Source organism: Homarus americanus, unplaced genomic scaffold (genome assembly GCF_018991925.1).
Source record: "Homarus americanus isolate GMGI-L3 unplaced genomic scaffold, GMGI_Hamer_2.0 scaffold48406, whole genome shotgun sequence".
Taxonomy (NCBI): Eukaryota; Metazoa; Arthropoda; class Malacostraca; order Decapoda; family Nephropidae; genus Homarus; species Homarus americanus.
The window spans coordinates 2,200,653-2,221,559 of NW_024753828.1; the positions used below are offsets into that span (position 1 = coordinate 2,200,653).

Consider the following 20,907-nt stretch of genomic DNA (forward strand, 5'->3'; position numbering starts at 1 on the left):
CAGGCGTCCTGAAGTGAGAGAAAACGGACTCCTATGACGGGGCACTCAAATAAAGAGACATGGCTACATGTTTTGTGGACTACCCACTGTACAGTATTGATCGTATCATTTTCATCACTTTGTAATAAACCTAGTCATGTCTTTGTGTGTTTCTCATAATTACCATAACATTATATATTTAGTGGGTCTGAATGAAAGGATTCACACATGCCACTCAGACTGACAGACTTGACAGTTGAAGCTTTAAACGTCACTCACAATGTATCTTGAATATTCCAACTGTAATCAGACATATCTAAGTTGCCTGATGGGGCACTCAAAAAAAGAGACATGGCTACATGTTTTGTGGACTACCCACTGTACAGTATTGATCGTACCATTTTCATCACTTTGTAATAAACCTAGCCATGCCTATGTGTGTTTATGATATTTACCATAACATTATATATATATTTAGTGGGTCTAAATGGTCGTAAAATGGGAAACTTGGGGTTGGGTGCCTGGAACCAATTAGAATAAATCCCATAGGTTTATGTAATTTCGGACAACGTCCATTTCGGTTAACATCACGTTTCCAAGAACGTATCTAGGTCGTTAACCGGCGCATGACTGTATTTATTTACCATTTGAGTTATTTAGACATTATTTAATCTTTATAGCAGCAGGATATAAACCTTATCTGGGCTCTTCATGATCTCATGAAAAGAATCAATTTTTCCCCAAAAGTTATTAATATCGATACAAGATTGATCACTTAATGATTCCTGTACAGTATATACGGGTATTATTTTATGTCAAGAGAATAGCTTCTTCCACGCACAAACTATCCTCTGGGCGAGTGACACAATTGAAATGCTCAGCATGAGAGTCATTTGGGACAGGCAGAGCCTACCATGCATCCCACATGGGTCGCACAAGTTACGCCATTTTGAGATTGCATCATCATATCACGGAATATTGCTTTATTGCAAATCACATTTTCATAGCAGTGACAATATGGGAAAAGCACTTGGGTAATGACCATCATAAAACTGATCTTAGCCATCGCATAGCAGTAAATGGTGTTAATTTTTTTAACATCATAAAACTGACCGACCATGTAGAGATCCATCGTGTAACGGTCAACACCTGTATTAAATCTTGTTTCTATCATTCATACCAGTGTTCATCCTTGCTGAACCACCTTTCCACCTTGTTTCTTGCACATTGCAGACATCGGGCTTTCATAACTCAATATCTTATCAATCTACTTACAGTCAGACTAACAGCTCCTGAACCCAACTATGTCAGGTTCCTTCATTTTGATTACATGCAGTTTCTTGTGTCTTTCTGCGTGTAATCAAAATAAGAGAACTTGACCTGTGTATACATCTCAAATGCTTATGATCGAAATGGCACTACTTAAACCCCTAGTAACATTAAAATAAGCTTGATGATTGACTGTACATAGGTAAACAAACTTTGTTTGGATCTTTGGATCAAAATTCAAACTTTACTTTCAGTACAATCTCATACTAAACATATATAAATACATAAAAATTACAAACTCACTCATTAAAGGCAGTGCTGGGCGATGTCCATCCAAGGCGCGCTGAAGCTGTGGCTCTCATTCCTCCTCGTCGGAAATCTCCTTCGCCCAAATCACTGTCAAGATGGCCTGAACTACTACGCCGTAACCTGTTTAGAGGCAACAGCATGGAAAACATTTAATCATGCAAACTTTAAAACCATATCACTGAGTACAAATCTTGACAATGAGTGAAGATACTGGTAAAAGTGAATGACTTTATGCTTAAAATTAACTATGAATACTGTACAGGTAAAAGAAATCAAAGACCACTAATTGCAACCTTATGCAACATGCCCCCCCACCCCACCCCCTTCTGACTCACATCATTATAATATGTCAATGAACCTAAAATGGAAGATTGATCTTGAACTATATTTTCTTGTAAAAGTCATTAGCTGCACAACACTCTGTAATAGTGGGCAACTTTGTGGGGTTCCTGTAGCTGGGCCACCTGGGTCTGTCAGGATTGGTTCATTCATTATTATCTTACCAATCACCCTTCCTGAACAGCCCATCTCATATGAGGGGTACTTATGAAGAGATTGGCCTTTTCCTGTAAGTGGGGGAGGGGAGAAGACTGCAAGTCTCCTTTGAGTCAGTCTCTAACTACTCACCAACAACCACACTGATCCCACCCTCCTTACAGTTGTCCAAATTTGGATTTCATCTCCGAAAGCACAGTGGGGTCTCATTTTTGTGTGGGTATATCGTATTGGCACACGTCTGTGCATCGGAAATCCATGCAAGCTATGCCTTTTACATGTGTTAGAATCACTACATTGTACTGGACTCACCAGACCTTTACTCTAGAATGAGACTGGGTAAGTAACTTAATCTTCCCAAAAAGACACATAATGTCACATAAACTGCTTCTACATTATTAAATACAAGGTCAGCTCTAGCTTCTTAAGTGCCCTGTGCAAGATAATGGTAGGGGGCCCCCATTCCTAAGACAACCTTCCTATGGCTTCACTTTCATTGTTCCCAGTCCCTCACCCACAACCATTACCACTATACCATGCAATAATAATGATTGATTTCTAAGTAAATATATCTAGGTGTATTTTCTTTATTGGTAAGTCAACCTCAATTTCATATCATATTTCATTTCCAAACATTTAAATGTTTTCTATGGAAACCAACAACCTGTATTTCATACAGGAGCTCTCATGGCAAGAATTCGCTCCATGCCACCGCCTGCCAAATTCAAAACAGCTCAGCCACTCTTCCCCCGATCATCGAATCTGCGGAGTATCAACGAAACTTGCGGAGTATTTCCCTTCTATGTTATCGTTGGTTATGCAAATCGGAGGTTAATGAGTCATCGGTTTTCGGGGTATACCTGTCCCCCAAAACCGACGACCTATTAACTGTCACTTCGCATAACTAACGATTGCATATTGGGGAAATACCCCACAAGTTTCATTGATATACCATTGATCCGATGATTGTGGGAGGAGAGGCAGAGCTCTTTTGATTTTGGCAGGCGGTAGCATGGAGCAAATTCTTGCCACGAGAGGGCTCTACCCATCGCCTCCGACTCATCCCATCTTGTCTTCACTAGCTTATACTCATCATATGTCTCCGGCTTCATGTTTTTCGTTCTTACGCAATCATGCCTAAATGCCCCAATGATAGTTCCTCTTGAGATGCCCCTAAGAGGGACAGCTTGATGTGAGGTGTTAAGGCATAACAAGAGTGGTGACGGACCCGCAAAGAGTGGTAGAGACTTGAACTTGCTACCCTAGAATGTCGCTACTATCCTCAACACAGGTAAATAAGTCTCAATTTATGCTTTACATTCCTTATTTAATGCTTATTATGCTTTGTTTATTTGTCTGCTTTATTTCCTTGCATGACAGTGCACATAACAGAGATATATCAAGTGTAGGTGGGAGCTTCTGGAGGATGGTAGGTCCCTAACCTTCCGAATTTGTCATTTTTTATGGGATTAATTGCCTTGATAAGCGTTGATCACAGTTCTCATATGCTTCGGTTAACAGGGTATATCTGTAAGTATATTTGTGAGCTACTTTAGAGCTGTACAATGTTTTTTTAATTTTGGTTTGGTTTGGAGGGGGGGGGGGTGGTCCACATGATGCATCCCCTATCTCCCCTTGTTGTAATGGGCTCACTCTACACTAATTCGCTCTACACATATTGGTGAGAGTTAAGCGCATTACCGCCGTAAGAACTAATACATAATAAAAACACTGTATGCTTGACTTATTCACTTTCTTTGGCTTACTTAGTGTAGTTCTGCAGCTTTTACCACTTTCAAAACTTCTTAGTATCTCCAACTTAGTTTCTAGCGTTAACATCTGAAATAACTTAATAAGGGATACTTTTCTTGTAGTATAACTTAAAGAATGTTTGAAAGAGCTATTATCAATGGCATAAACATAAAATCAAGTCCACAAGTACCATAGAACAAATATCTTTACAAAACAAGTTCCAAGTGTCTCCTGGCATACAAATGTTATATTTTTATGCATTATATGATGAAAAGATAAAAAGTGCATTGTGCAATCACATATGAACAAATCTTAGCTTGGAATAAAAAAATTTGTGGGTACAAACTAAAATGCATACATTTGAATCTGATTGTATCAGCTTCTTGGCAAGGATAGGATTGTCAATATGCACTTAATGCTGTTAGATTTCATAATGTACTCAATGAGCACCCACAAACCATACAGCATACAAAACAAGCTAACCTGGTAAAAATCTTCTTGATGCCTGTAGCTTTGTGGTGTGTGGGTGGGGACCTGTGGCCAGTGAGTGTGTTACTCCTTGGGGAGGATGATATAGATGTAATGGCCCCATCTCCTTGTTGGTAGTACTCCCCCTCAGGAAGGTCATCTATCATCTGCATTTCTGTCTCTGCTGTGGAATAAAACACATCCATCTTCTCATTTCAAAGACTATTTCATATAACAATCACATACAAAATTTAACACAAAAACTATAAAAAAAGTGCTCACTCATTGTGTCATAAATTACTTTTTAGAAGAATGGACATGTCAAAATATATATACAGTACCCTGTATTTCCTCTATAATTAATAACTGAAATGAATGGTTAAACATTTAAATCCTATTTTATGGGTAAAGGCTACATAAACATTATTATAAACAATACCATTACTGTGCAGTTGCTCACCCACTCATGCAGTGGTTGGTTCCAATGGTTAGAGAGTCATTGGGCCATGAGACACAGTTGTCCCAATAGTCCCTGTACCGCTCATAGTCCTTGTCCACAGAAAATTAATGTTCCCCAAGGCAATAGTAAATACTCACTTCTAGTTGCTTTCTTTTCAAAACCCTACAAAGAGGGAGGGCATCCAGTCCATTGATTTCAAACCTCAGTCATAAAAAGGATTTGATTTCACAATTCAGCTCTCCATTTACACCTTCACCTTGCAAATTTGTGGCCAATTTTCCGAAAGTCATGGATTAGCAGAGCAAGCATTAAAATATATGATAATTTACTAAAAAAACTTAATCTAAGGTGCAACATAAGTCTTTATTGTTACATAAGCACTAAAAACACTTATAAATATGTATACACTATGTATGAGTTAAAAATAAATTCATAAATCAAAGAGTGCTTAATATTGATGAATATTCCGTGAGCTCAGCACCACTGTACAGTATCACTCTGAAGGTAAACAAACACATGATGGGAGCTGTGGCATCATAAGAGGGCTATGGGTTATAAGCTAAACCCAATCTAATACTACTACTGAATATTGGATTTATTAAGCTGTCATAATGATTGCAATAACTTTCTTTAAATTTCAGAACAATTACACTATGCAGCCATTAATTCGACAAAAAAGGAGCTCTGGGTCACTCGAATTACCGAATAATTCAGTGCTTGAGAGAGGGTGAGTGCTGGCAACATTGTAAGGGAAAACAGGAATGATAAGCTGATACCACTGTAAACAAGATTCAGTCTCTCCTCGACTTACGACGGGGTTCCAGACCGACGACCAGGTCGTAAGTCGAATCGGTCGTAAGTTGCAAAGGCGAAAATTATACATAGAAAATCTAAAATGGGTGTCTCTTTTTCTTCTCAGCACCACGAGAACTCTCACTTTTACGCTTGCCAGCCATTTTAACGGGAATTACAAAAAAAAAATTTGTCAGTACACAGCGCGATCACTAACGTCGGGACTTGAAAATACGTAATTTGAAAAATATTTTATACGACTGCGGCGGTCGTATGTCTGGGTGGTCGCAAGTCGAGTAGGTCGTAAGTCGAGGAGTACCTGTACCAGGAATATACTACGGTGCAATAGCTCAACTGGGATTAAGTGTGGGATTTTTTTTTTAAATTCATTATTTTTTGATAATGTTTTATTAACCTGGCACCAAATAAACCTTGCTGTCTTTATTAAGGGAACGCTTCCTGACGAATGGCAGGTGAGGTCTAAACAGCACTCCCTCACCACCTATGCACCCAGACGTAGTTTTGTATCTTAATATAGTTCACATTTTAGTCCTTTACACAGTCCATACTTCACTTTAATGACTTATTAGTACCACGGAAATGGTCAATGAAGTGAAAATCATTAATGTGGTGAGTATAGTTCACATGCTAAATGGGTCAATTGGTACCAGTCCTCAGACACTTTCACCCCCTATAAACCCCACAAAAAATTACAAACACTTATTCACACACATTAATACTGAATGTAGAGTTAATAACCAATACTATAACCAATACTAACTAACCTTTACACACTCATTGAACTGCTTAATGCTGCCCTCACACTTTCACACTGCGCTGCTTCCCTAGCACCACCGCCAACTGATCCTTCAGTCTCAAAGCCAGTGAAGTCTAGTGGTAAATAATCTAATGGATCACACACAGGTAAATCTTGAACATTATCAACAGTGCCTCGACAGGTAGAGTGGTTACACAAAATGGTAACAGATAAGTGAGGAGGTTACACCACACCACCTGTTCACACGCTGTGATTAAAACAAACCACCCCGCTCGCTGACATCATCAAGATGGCCACCTAGAGTATCTATCAACTTGTGCTACTGATCATTATTGTGTTGAAATGTATCGTTAATGTATTGAGGTGTCACATTTCATTACTGCCGTTATTGTGATGAACAGTTAATGTGAAACTCGTTAAAGTGAAATATGTACAGTACAGTAATTCAGTCATCTTAATCTATTTCATAATATACTGTACTCCTATAATAATAATTGACTTTTGGAACCCTACGCTTATTTCAGATTCATTCCGAATTCAAATTGTTTATTAAAAAACAAACATACGAATTAACCCGGAGTCCAAATTATAATAATCCAAATTAACGAGGGTACAGTTTATCGCAATATTTTTTCACAGCTACAAAGATTTTTTTTCTTCTAAAATGAGCACGAATACAATAATTATGCAAAGGTCAGAAAAATGCACAGATTTGCTGAATAACGGATGTCTAAAACACGAATTTGGGGGGTCAGGGTTTATTATCTAAGGCCCTTCAGCTTGTTGATTCAAATATTGTTTACTAAGCCTGGGAGGTTAGAACCCAAGGAGAACCTTAAACATTAATCACTGAGCAGTATCTATTTATTACATTTATTGTGTCTTATAACTACCTCATGATTAGTTCTTCCTCTCATCACAGATATGTCCCATAAAAAATTAGATCTGGAAACAAAGGTCACTATCAAAGGAAGAAAGTGCAGTTATGGTGTTACACTAGAGTGCACACACACCCACCTCTCAGCTGTTATGGATCACACGTCTTGGATTCAGGTCAGTATTCACTTACTAATCACTCCTTGCTTTCAGCAGATGCATCTGCCAACAGTTACCTTGTGATACTTGGAACTCAAGTGTCACAGCCTCATTATTTAGCTATGGGGGAGGTGAGCTGTGCCTGGTCGTTCCATCACAGCTGTGGTAGCAGGCGATTAACAACTTGCTCACAGGCCATCAGGGACTCATTGCTCTGGCATGCAGGACATGCAAAACCCACACCCCCTCTCATGCAACTCAGCATGCCACCAGAGTTCCCCTTCCAGCAGGTTGCTGCAGACCTTTTCCAGCTGAACAGGCACATATACATTGCCATCGCTGACCACCTGAATGGTTGGCTTAAGACCACCCATTTACCCCACGGTGCTACCTCTGCACACCTTATCCCAAACCTGTGAAAACACTTTATGCGGTTTGGCATCCTTTAGCATCCTTTAGAACTGTCTACCGACAGCAGAATGAATTTCGCCAGTGGCAAGTGTGTAATTCGGGAGAATGCTGGCCCCAGTGGATCTCTCCGCACTGAAAGTGCTGCCACAGCCATTCTACAGTACCTCAATATACCCATGCAAGGCTTCAACAGTTCCCCTGTGCAATTGAGACTCAATCCTTATTGCCAGGCAGGCTTACCAAGTGGAGCATGTATGAAGTTGTACCCTTTGGAGGAGGGAAGCCCATGTCTCATCATGAGACAAGCACTCACACTTGCTGACGATGCCACGACTCTCGTGGCATTGGCAGCATATCTGAGTGCTCAATAAAACCACGAGACAACTAGCGGGGATGAGCAAAGGCCAGGCTTTGAACCTTCAGAATCCCAAGACTGGGGTCTGTGATTGGAGTGACATGATCATCGAGCAGACCAACAGACATCAGTATGCAATCCACATGGATGGCAGTGGATGAATATCCTGTAGCTATAGGTGCTACCTGTGGTCAGTCATGCTAGAAGTGTCCCTACCCCTAGCCTGCCCTGGCAGAACCACAAGCAAGGTCACCCAGCCCAACACATCATGGAGTGACACAGGAAACACCACGTAGGATGAGATGGGTAGTCAGAAGGCCTCGCTACCTGAAGGACTATGTTTAATTCACAAGGCTTGGACCCTTACGGTCTATACTTCTCATGTAGGTTCTTAATTTTGTGGTATATTTTGTTAAGGCAGGTTTTTTTTTTGTGTGTGTAAAGAGGACACTGTTGTCAACTTAGGGACTGGCAACTCATCGAGGGTTTGGCAACATCGGGCATTCCTGCAGCATTACGGCAGAGAGGTTCAGACCCTGGTGAAGTAAGGATGATGTTCTGCTCCAACAAATGCCAACCCATGAGAAGTGTGCTTCCTGCCCTTCCTGTAGCCCCACCAGTCAGTCAGTAAGTAAACTCCATGAATTGTATGGTTTAGGAACCAAAATTTATGGGTTAAAGAAGAAAAGTGAAAACTACTTAATTTTATGTTGATAGCAAATTAGATAAGCCCATGTGTACAAAAGTAAAAACCCAGTAGAGTCAAAGTAGCCAATATGGATAAACTATTTTAAGAGCATGGTTATTCAAACAGTAGGAGTCACCAGGATCATATTTTGCTTTGAGATGCATACAATACACCAGCCAGCTGACTCCACCCTTCATTACTTCTTCCGACTGTTCATCTTTCAACTCTTTAGCATATATGAATCTGTAATAATAAAAGAGCCTTTGTGTGTGTGTCAGTGCAGTAGATCCAAGACCACAAAACTTTGCATGCATACTAAGGGGACCCTGGGGGTGTGGCCTCATTGTTACTCTTTTAGATTTGGCTCGTTAAGTTACGATGAGATCCAGCAGTATTAGTGTTTGTTCCCTTCTATAGTGAGTCAGATCTTTAACATGTTGGAATAGGAAATTGTCCCTCAGAGTTTCTACAAAAAGAGTTGAAGGATTATCACGGTTATAGTTAAGTCCTCAAGACAAGGAGGTGGCTAGAGTTGAGCACTGTTGAATTGTCTATTAAGGCTCATAAATTCCTATGGTTTAATAAACTGCAATTCAGGGAACTAAGAATACAACCAACAATGAGTAAACCTCTCTCCTTCAGCTTAACTTTACACCATTTCGATTCTTCAAAATCATCTTCCCTGCACCCTCACTTGGATGACTCCTAAGGACATCATAAACAACCACACCCGTCCTACAGGTTGCCTGAGAAATGCTCATAAATTAACTTGCAATCCTCCAGGATGATCCTACTGTTCCACAACACTAACCGATGATTCTTAACCTCTTGTACAAAAACTGCTACAAATTTACCTGAAGGTGAAAAGAACATTTTAATAAATGACTAATGTAGTGAGCACAATATTCAGTATAATTGGGTCCCTCACGAAAATTATGTTGACTGGATTAATGACAGCTAGTCAACACTTCATTATTTTGTCAAAAGATTTTTGTTTACCAAAGAGTTAAACATGCTTCAGTCCTCTTAGATACTATATTATGTAACATAGCGAAGAAAACAAAAAGTGCTTATATTAACTTATATGTGGCTGTTGTGCATGATTGTGGTAGGACTTGCAGATGTACTGTAGTTATTACCCATTCAGGAAAGCCACACAGAGCTCCATAATATGCATGCACACACATACACACACAAACACACACACATCTACTACTGTATATATGAGTTTCAAGGGACTGGGGACACATGCATACACTCACGCATATAAAGTTTTCTCGTTAAAATAAATGTATGTGTGTGTGTGTGTGTGTGTAATAATAATAATAATAAACGGTTTATTAATAGAGTTGCAGCCAGTGGCTGAAAATATACAAACTTACATGTGATTTTGACATAATAATATACATTCAATACATTTACAGGGCTGTACAGTACATAAATCAGGAGCTGTTTATTATTTTAACAATAGATGGGACGGTTCTATTCTTATATCTATCAGTTCGGTCTCTTATCGGCTGAATTTTCTTGTAGTGGCGGACTGCACGAAGTGGGGGGGGGGACTGCAGGTTGCCAGTGTGTGTGGTGATGATGTGCACACAGGGTGGTGAAATGCATCTACAGTGGCAGCATTATAATAGTGTTAAGGTGCAAGCACTTCTTGCTCCCTCTCGCTTCCAGCTGCCGCCGCTGGCTTGCCCTCGTGGTGAACAGGGAAGCAACTTGCTTAAGTCTTCCCCTGCCAGTACACAGCCTCCTCACTATCACGACTCCTGCTGTGTCTCCTCGTGGCAACACTCGGTAACTGGGTGCCTCGTGTCCCCAGGCTAGATAGACAGGGGATCTCGGAGTAGCAGTGGGCCCCAGAGGGACGGCACATAGGCCTACTGGCATGTGGACACGTCCTGGCGCCTACCAACCACTGCCCCATTGCCTTGCAGATTAACCTTGGTAGGTATAAGGCTACGGGAGTAAGCCCTGAACGAAAAATCTGCGGTGGAGCCCCGCATCAGGCAGACATGCTTACAGAGCTCCAACAAGACCCAAACGGCGGTATAGGCGGAAGAGGTGACCACCAAGGGAACCAAACAACTACACCTGCGGACGAAGTCAATGCATGATGGACAGGCCACTAAGGGGAACCCAACAAACTGGGCTATCGGCAGACCATTGCAACTCTCCCAGTCGTTGCAACACTTGCACTACTGGATCAGGAAAAGGGAGAGCCAAGATGTGTGGTTGCAGCCAGCGCTCCTGCCTCACCACATAAATCAACTGATGTGCAGCCATCATCCAGCTCATCATACCTCTCATTATCATCAAAACCCCTATACCCTACAAAAGTCCTATGGCGACAGACAAGTGGCGAAGGGGACAGGCAGAGATGACTGCCGGAAGTCTCTAGCCACAACTCTGCACATGGGCGGTACAGATAAGATGATCGTTTATGCACTGGGATCTAGGCAGCAGTGCAATCCGGTCCTGTCTGCACAACTAAGCAGCCCTTTCGAGGAGCCACTCTGCTCACCTCAAATGGGGAGGGGGCTAGAAAAGGTGCCCTAAACATAGCCTGCCTAAAAACCCAACCTGACTGGGCAACTGCACCCAGTAAGGTCATCCTTATGGGGTCGAAAACACAACCAAAATCACAGATCCAAACAAAAACAAACCATACAACCTCTTATGGTAGCTGCATAGAATGTCAGGACCCTTCTGGATACTGGCACAAATACGCATCCTGAAAGAAGAACTGCCCTTGTGGCAAAAGAGCTGGCTAGGTATAACACCGACATAGCAGCCATCAGTGAGTCCCAGCTCGCAGGTGAGGGCCAACTCACAGAACGGGGGTCTGGCTACACCTTCTTCTGGAAAGGGTAAGCCTGCTGCGAAGAGAAACTGCATTTGTGAAGTTGGCTTTGCCATCCACCAATACATCCTACACAGGCTAACTGAAATGCCTATTGGGATCAACGAGCGCCTCATGACGCTTTGAGTCCCACTAAATCACGCACGTCACGCCTTCTTCAACAGTGCATACGCCCCAACACTGGATGCAGAAGATGACATCAAGAAGGCCTTTTACGCCGACCTCGACAGAGTGCTAAAGCAATATTCCCAGAGAAGACAAGGTTGTGCTCATTGGCTACTTCAATGCCAGAGTTGGCAGAGATGTTAACATTTGGCAGGAAACCATAGGGAGAAATGGACTAGGCAAATATAATCCCAACGACCTACTCCTCCTCAGCAAGTGTACTGCTTCGCCAGTAGAGAGAGGTCGGGGTAAGTGGGAGTCAAAACACAAGTAGGTCCTGGGGAGTAAAATTGGTTACTCAGGACAAGGGGTAAAACAGAACCAGGAAAGGGTAGGTTTAAATGTATACTATACAAACAGTAGGAGCGTTAGAAATAAAATAGACTTGCTGAGAGCGGTTGTATGTACCGAGAATGTAGACGTCATAGCAATCACCGAAACTTGGATGAATCTGGCGAGGAAGAACTTTTTATCAGAGTATCATATAGAAGGGTACAACCTTTTTCACAAGGGCAGGGAAGGTAGGAAGGGGGAAGGGGGTCGCACTCTTCGTCAGGGATACATTAAAATGTTGTATTAATAATTCAATAAAGGGTGAAATAGGAACCGATTCCGTATGGGTAGAAATTGCGGAAGGAAGAGAAAAACTAATTATGGGAGTGAATTACAGGCCCCCCAAGTCTTGGGAAAGAAGCAGCTCAGCCCATACGGCAGGAAATGAGTAGGGCAGCAAAATACAACAACCTGTGCATTATGGGGGATTTCAACTTCAGAAATATTGACTGAGACGACATTATAGGTGACTATGAATCTGAAGACCTCCTAGACGCAGTAGAGGACAATTTTTTTAAAACAACTAATTACAGAACCTACTAGAGGTGACAATATATTAGACCTAGTATTAACAAGTAAAGAAAATATTATCAGAGATATCACAATAGGGGAAGAACTAAGGAACAGTGATCACAGAGAAATCAGGTTCACCCTAAATTGGGTAACGAAAAACAATGAAAATACGGTCAGAGTCCCAAACTTTCGATCGGCGGATTATGAGGGGTTAAGAAGGTACCTAGGTGAGGTCACCAGGGAAGTCAGGTCAGTCCTCGGTAGGAACGGGTGAGGTTACCGGCGACACAACAGTTGATCATGACTTATAATATATTCACTAGTATACTACATAAAGTACAAGAACAAAATATACCATACAGAAAAATTAGGTCAAATATGAATGAGCCAAGGTGGATGACCAAAAAACTTAAACATGAGATAGGAAAAAAGAAAGGAATTTATAAGAAATTAAAGGGAAGGAAGGAGCAGCTCAGAAATAGGTATAATGAACTATCTAGGAATGTTAAGAAAATGGTAAGAAGGGCAAAGAGGGACTAAGAAAACAGGATAGCAAGAGAGTCCAAGGCAAATCCCAAGGGATTTTTCCAGGTATATAGGACAAAGGTCAAGGACAAAGTGGGACCTTTAAAGTCAGAGAGGGGAAGTGACCTTTAGACACGGGAGTTGTGCCAGACTTGTGGAAACAGGCAAATGTAGTACCCATATTCAAAAAGGGAGACAGAGCATCAGCGTCAAATTACCGGCCGAATAGTTTGATGTCAGTAGTGGGGAAATTTCTTGAATCAATTATAGCAAACAGCATTCGATTGCATTTAGAGAAAAACAAATTAGTCTACGAATCTCAACATGGGTTTACAAAGGGAAAATCTTGTCTAACAAATGTGCTGACATTTTTTAGGAAAGTCTTTGAGGTAGTAGAAAATGACGAAATTGATGATGTTATTTATTTAGACTTTAGCAAAGAGTTTGACAGAGTACCGCATCAGAGGCTTCTGAGAAAAGTTAAGGCTCATGGTATCATCGGGAAAGTTTTAAATTGGATAAAATCATGGCACATCAATAGAACACAGAGGATGAGCGTAGATGGTGTTAAATCTGAGTGGGGCTGTGCAACAAGTGGGATTCCCAAGGGGTCAGTACTGGGCCCACTGTTGTTCATAATCTACATAAACGATCTAGATACTGGGATCTGCAGTGACAAAAGCAAGTTTGCGGATGATACCAAAATAGGGCGGCAGATTAATTCAGGGCAGGATGCAAATGCATTACAGGAGGATTTCAATAAACTGTAGGAGTGGTCAGAAAAATGGCAAATGAAATTCAACACCAGCAAGTGCAGCGTACTTAATATTGGAAGAACAAATACTGTCAATGTATACAGCCTTAACAACATCAACCTTGAGAAGTCGACTTGTGAAAGAGACTTGGGGGTACTTGTAAGCCCGAACCTAGAAAACAGTGCGTTAATGTTCGAAATAAGGCAAACAGAGCATTAGGTTTTATATCTAGAAATGTAAGTAATAAAGAGTGCAGAGGTCTTATTGCAACTACAGTCTCTCCTCGACTTACGATATATTCAACTTACGACAACCCGGACATACGACGGCCATGGTCGTAAAAAATATTTTTCACATTACGTATTTTCGAGTCCCGACGTTAGTGATCGCGCTGTGTACTGACAAAATTTTCATTTGTAATTCCCTTTAAAATGATTGGCAAGCGTAAAAGTGAGAGTTCTCGTGGTGCTGAGAGGAAAAAGAGACACCCAATTTAGAATTTCTATGTATTATTTTCGCCTTTTCGACTTACGACCTGGTCGTCGGGACGAACCCAGTCGTAAGTCGAGGAGAGACTGTATATCTTGCGCTAATCAGGCCGCACCTCGATTATGCGGTTCAGTTCTGGTGCCCTTATTATAGAATTGATATCAATTCACTAGAGTCGGTGCAGCGAAGAATGACGAAAATGATTCCGGGACTTAGAAACCTTCCATATCAGGATAGGTTAAAGAAACTAAACTTGCATTCCCTAGAAAGAGAAAGAGTGCAGGGAGATATGATAGAAGTATTTAAGTGGGTGAAAGGAATCAATAAAGGAGATATAGATAAAGTTCTTATAATATCCGAGCAGGATAGGACTCGTAGCAATGGATTTAAGTTGGATAAGTTTAGGTTTAGGAGGGAGATAGGAAGTAACTGGTTCACAAATAGGGTGGTGGACGAGTGGAACAAGCTTAGCAACTTTGTAGTAAGTGCTGGAACGCTGGAAAGTTTTAAAAGGAGGCTAGATAGATTCATGGATGATAGAGAGTGGTAGTAACTCTCGACAGGAGCTGCCATGCACAGGCCAACCGGCCTATTGCAGACTCCATATTTTCTTATGTTCTTATGTTATAAATATTTTACAGTGGCCATTTCTCATCCCATGTCACGGCCAGAAAGTCAGTTTTTGCTGGGATCCAGCCCGTGTGGTGGAGAAGGGGAATAAGCGTGCTGATGCTGTGGCAAAAGCAGCTGCTTCTCGCCCTGTGGCACATCATCCCCCTCCACCTGCCTCTGATATGAAGCCAGTCATAAGAGCTGCCATCTGCTCGAGTAGGCAATGCAGGTGGGATGCTGTCGAAGCAAACAATCTCTGCGACATCCACCCTGCACTGGGTGCCTGGGGATATCAGGGACTGTTACGCTACCAGGAGACTGCTTTAGCCCGCCTTCATATTGGCCACACACGGCCAACTCATGGTTATTTATGGAGAGGGTGCTGGGGGGAGGGAGAGGTAGCGTGGGAGGGGACATCCTCTCCTTCATGTGGAGGAAGCCGGCCTTGTATACAAGCTTTGAGTTTTATCTATTAATGTTTGAATGTTTTGTTACAAGAGTTCTGTGTTATTTTATTTTAGTCTTTTAAGCCTTTCTTTTAATTTGGCAACATATGACCTACGTTGTTGCATCGCCAGGGCTGTAATTACCAGAATCAATTAATCAATCAATCCACACAGCACAACACCCCTAAAGCACCTCACACACTAACACCACCACACATTCCCTCTTTGACATTCCAATCTACACACACCCACTCAGTGCCTCAACGGCACTAACTCCACAGCTACTCACCTGCACTGATCAAACACCATCTCTCAAACCACAAGCCACCTTTCCACATAGCACCTAACATGCCAAGTCACATGTCATATTTAGCTGTATACAACTATGCTAAAGTAACTTTATCTAGCATACATTTTTAGTACTGTGGGTGTCAATGCATATTTAGGAGGTCCTTCTTGGCTGACTTTATACCAAGCAGTAGAAGGTTGAGAATGTTGACAGAATATTAGTTTATAAAAGTTTTCATGCATAAAATCATGCTTAGTCTTCTTTTTCAAGTTATAATAAATTTTAAGGAAGGTATTTTACTAACCATTAACGAAAAAATGGGGCGAGTTGACACTTTACTATTTTTTCATGACAAGCCAGGCGCCTGATGTCATGCTAACATTTACTATTCAGCCTTTTACTTTGTGATGGAGTGCCTTTATAATTATCAATTAAGAAAATCCAAGGACGTTATTAGTTGTAATGTATAATGAAAAATTTGTTATATCATCATTTTCTATCATGCTAATTCTTGGCCAAGGGAGGTCAGGGAGAGTTCCAGGGTTGCACTCATGCATGATCACCACCGTCACCTAAATTAGGGGCTGAAGTGCTCCGTTTTCCCGCCACACGGAATGGAAGGAAGTGAAATCCTTTACCGAACATGACGCCCTTAGCTCGTCCTGCAGCCGATGTCCCATGATTGTTTTCTCCATAGACTCCTGCTTCTCGCTGGCGGGGTACTGTGCCAAACTGATCAATTTTTCGTCTGGCATTTGGTGGGGGGGTCTGTAAAATACAAACATTTAATCATATTAACTTAATTGTGATAATTATAAGATTAAGTTACACTTCATCTTGGTAAACCTAAAGGTATTCCTTATGGTGAGATATGTTAGTTAATCTTGGCAGGTGATTATATCAGTACACTAAAGCACTGGGTTTACTATGGTATACTTGCTGCAGCCACACCAAGGGCCCCACAAATTACAACAGAAACATATCCAATCTATGAAAAATTATAATACCTGTACTATAATGAAAAACATTAGAAAAACGGAAATGGTAATACAGAGAAGTTATAAGAATACTCTGAGAGCTGGTAGGAATCATTTAGGTGGCAAAATTAGCATCATATTGTTGGTATAGTTCATAAGTTCCCAAAGTACAAGTGACTGTAACCCATTTATTTTCATTACCTTGCCTTGCATACTTGCCTTACGCGCCGCCTGCCCGCACACACACACACACACACACACACACACACACACACACACACACACACACACACACACACACAGCTACTTCTAATTTGCTGTCACTCGGAATCGAGTATGACGATCATCCAGCTATGATAAAATGATATGAGTTATTATGGATGTCACCTTCGTTGGTGAGCTCTGAGGTGACTAAAGAGGCCAATATGGGACTGGCAGTCGATCACAGATGTTGCATGTGTGAAAGGCTACATCTAATGCGGGAGGGGCGGTGCTTCTCCAAGCGTTAAGGTGTGGAGTAATCGTCTCCCAGGTGAGGGGATCGAATTGGCACTTTCAGGTTTGTCTTAAGACTACCGTATCCTTATACCTTTTCAGTTGCCCGCCAGCATAACGTTTACTATTCGTTAGGTGACTGTAAAGTAGCTGCTTTGGCAGTTAACTGTCATCCATGCAGGTAATATGGCCAGTCCAACGTAGTTGTTTATGGATAATGGTAGCTTCGATGCTCCTGCAGTCGGTGTCAGCAAGAATATAGTACTGACATTTGTTCTTGTCTTCCCAGCAAACTCGTAGGCTGTAACCTAGACTACGTTGATGAAAGTTTTCAAGTGCCTTGAAGTGCCTCCAGTATGTGACTCATGTCTCACTGCCATATAGCAGGGTGGGGAGGACCACTGCTCGACATACGTACAACTTTGTAGATACAGTTGTTTCGGTACTATGTCGCTAAACTTTAGATACCAAAAATTCGTTAAATGTCCCGGTGATTCGGTACAACATTGTTTAGCGTCGCCACGGACTACTTTTTATGGCGCATCATATGCTCTCATCTGGCCGCACTACGCTCTCTTAGCTCGGCGCGCTGCCCTCACTCTCAGAAAGTCACAGCGTCCCAAAGCAATGGCAAGCTAGTCTTTGTTACGACTTCACATCATTTGTATGTGCTTAAGTGCTTTTGCTCTAAAACTGTACTCTAACCATTTGAAATGGCTTCCGAGCGCCCATCAAGTGCTACTGATGCTAGTGTCGTGAAGAGGCAACGTAAGACCATTACCCTTGCTACGAAAATGGATGTATTAACCTGATTTGAAAAAGGGGAACGTGCTGTGGACATAGCTGCTGTGCTTGGTCTAACCCCTACAACGGTGCGTACTATCCGGACCAACGCTGACAAGATTAAGGTTAGTGCTGGAAGTGGTACTACTCTCAGTGCAACTAAAACAACTCATACTAGAAGTACTGTGATAGAGAAGGTGGAAAAGATGCTGGCTATGTGGATGGAGGACCAGAATCAACGCAATGATCCTTGTGAGCCTTTTGGTTATCCAGCATAAGGCCAGATCCTTGTTTGACGACATGAACGAAACCGAGGGAGAAGGATCAAAGGAAAAGATCTTTATGGCCAGCCGAGGCTGGTTTCAACTATTTAAACGCAGGTATAACTTCCACAACTTAAAGATGACTGGTGAAGCTGCCAGTTCAGATACGGTTGCTGCAGAGACAGTCCCGCTTGAATTCAAGCAAATTATCCAGGAAGGAAGCTACTCATCGAAGCAAGTCTTCAATGTGGATGAGACTGATCGCCTTTGGAAGAGAATGCCTGAGAGGACCTATATATCCAAGGAGGAGAAAAGAGCACCAGGTTTTAAAGCGGCAAAAGACCGTTTGAAGCTGCTGCTTGGCGCGAACGCTGCCGGGGACTTCAACATGAAGTCTATGCTGATGTTGCGCACTGCCAACCCACGGGCCCTGAAAGGTTACTTTAAGGATCATCTTCCTGTAATCTACAAGGCAAATAAGAAGGCATGGATAACCGGCGGCATATTTAGCCAGTGGTTGCACGTGTACGCCGTCCCTGCAATGAAGGAAAACTGTGCCAAGGAGAACCTTGACTAAAAAATTCTTCTGATCGTTGACAATGCTCCAGCTCATCCTCCCAATCTCGACGACTTGCATGAGTGTAAAAGTTGTATTCCTGCCTCCTAACACGACAGCACTGATGCAGCCTATGGACCAAGGCGTCATCGCCGCATTCAAGGCACATTATTTACGCTGTGCCATGGCCCAGCTGCTCAAGGCTACAGATGGAGAAAATAAACCAACGATCCGAGAATATTGGCGCGGCTTCAACATTCTTCATGCAATTGACAACATTGGCAAGGCATGGGAAGAGGTTTCAGAAAGTTGCCTGAATGGTGTGTGGCGTAAACTGTGGCCCGAGTGCGTCAACAGTTTTACGGGATTCACGGACTTAGTCCCAGCTGTGAATAGGGATATCCTCAGCTTGGCTAGACTGGCAGGCTTTGATGAGCTGGAATCAGAGGATATTGAGGACGTCCTGGCATCCTACACAGAAGAGCTCACCAACGAAGATCTGCAACAACTAACAGAACACAGTCCCGTTGAAGACGACGACGACAAAAAGAACTTCAATGAACGCTAACTTCCATGAGGTAGGCAGATTCGTTGAACATGTTCCAGCAACCAATGCAAATGCTTCTAGATGACGACCCAAACAGAGAACGTAGCTCACAGGTTCAACACAGCATTGATGACAGTCTTGGTTGTTACACTGAGATCTGTAAGGAGAAGAAGAAGAGTAGCACCAAGCAGTCAACACTGGATTCATTTGTTCGTTGCGGGACGACAGAAGCAACCGTCAATGGGCAGTGGAGGAGCATACCACAGCCGAGGAGCAGCAAACAACAATGGAGGAGGAGCAAACAGCGGCAGAGGAACCCCAGTCAGAACAATAGGAGGAGGAGGCAGGTCTCAGTGACTCACCACCCTCCTCCTTTTCACTCCTCCGGCTCCCCACCCTCTTCCTCCACTCTCGCCATACTCCTCCCCTCCCGCCATCTGCCTACTCTGCTTCACTACCCACCACACACTCGCTCCCACCTCTGCTAGTGAGTATCAATACAAAGTTAGTACAGTAGTTGTTTATGTATGCACTATTTTCTATAGAAATGTCAATGATTTTCTGTATATGTAATGTATTTCATGGGGCAAAGGGAGGCTCAGGAATGTAGCTCCAGTACTTTATCTATTTCTTACGGGGAAAATTTATCCGCTTGACGTTGTTTCGTATAACCGTTTCAGGAATGTAACCCTAACGTTAAGCGAGGATTAAATGTAATTTCAACTCCCTACAGCTGAAGTCATGAGTACAGAGTCTGCCAGAGGCTTGAGATGCACATCTGATCCGATGTTGAATCTCTTCATCGATGTCCCATGGTGGTGGACAGGTGGGAGCCAAGATACCAAAAGTGGGTAACATTAGAGAGGGTAGTACAGTTAAGCTGGATGGATGGTGGAGGTGTGTCTGAACCAGGGGCAGGCTGACAAAGAATCTGAGTCTTCATTACATTCACCTCAAGGCCGAAGTGTGCATACGCGTCTGCATAGGTGTTCAGGATCTCCTGTAGGTCGCATTCAGTGTGAGCGACAAGGGTGAGGTCGTCTGCATACTGAAGTTCACAAATGGAATTTGCCGACACCTTTGTTCTTGCCCACAAGGGCAGTTCTTCTTTCAGGACGCTCATTTGTGCCAGTATCCAGAAGGGTCCTGACATTGCATGCAGCGACCATAAGAGGTTGTATAGTTTGTTTTTTGTTTTGGTCTGTGATTATGGTTGTGTTTTCGATCGCATAAGGATGACCTTACTGGGTGCAGTTGCCAAATCAGGTTGGTTCTTTGGGCAGACTATGTTTAGGGCACCTTTTCTAGCCCCTCCCCCTGTGGGGTGAGAGGTAGGCTCCTCGAAGGGATGCTTAGTCGCACAGACAGGACTGGATTGCAGTGCTGCCTAGATCCCTGCATAACGACCATCTTATCTGTAGCCATGTGCAGAGTTGTGACTAGAGACTCCCGGCAGTCATCTCTGCCTGTCCCGTCCCACTCGTCTGTCGCCATAGGACTTT

At 42.4% G+C, this 20,907-nt stretch overlaps 1 protein-coding gene across 16 annotated transcripts in view; it reads right to left on the reverse strand.

The window, feature by feature from the left end:
• Positions 1-20,907, reverse strand: part of LOC121855582 (liprin-beta-1-like) — a 214,986-nt gene that overhangs the window by 67,193 nt on the left and 126,886 nt on the right. For 13 of the 16 annotated variants that reach the window (XM_042350598.1, XM_042350606.1, XM_042350597.1 and 10 more), the window contains 3 exons: positions 16,357-16,552; positions 4,288-4,456; positions 1,552-1,677 (listed from right to left, as the gene is read on the reverse strand). In XM_042350598.1, coding sequence (XP_042206532.1) covers positions 1,552-1,677; positions 4,288-4,456; positions 16,357-16,552 — 491 coding nt within the window. The remainder of the gene's footprint in view (positions 1-1,551; positions 1,678-4,287; positions 4,457-16,356; positions 16,553-20,907) is intronic. The other 3 variants (XM_042350603.1, XM_042350602.1, XM_042350599.1) reach the window with 3 other exon arrangements.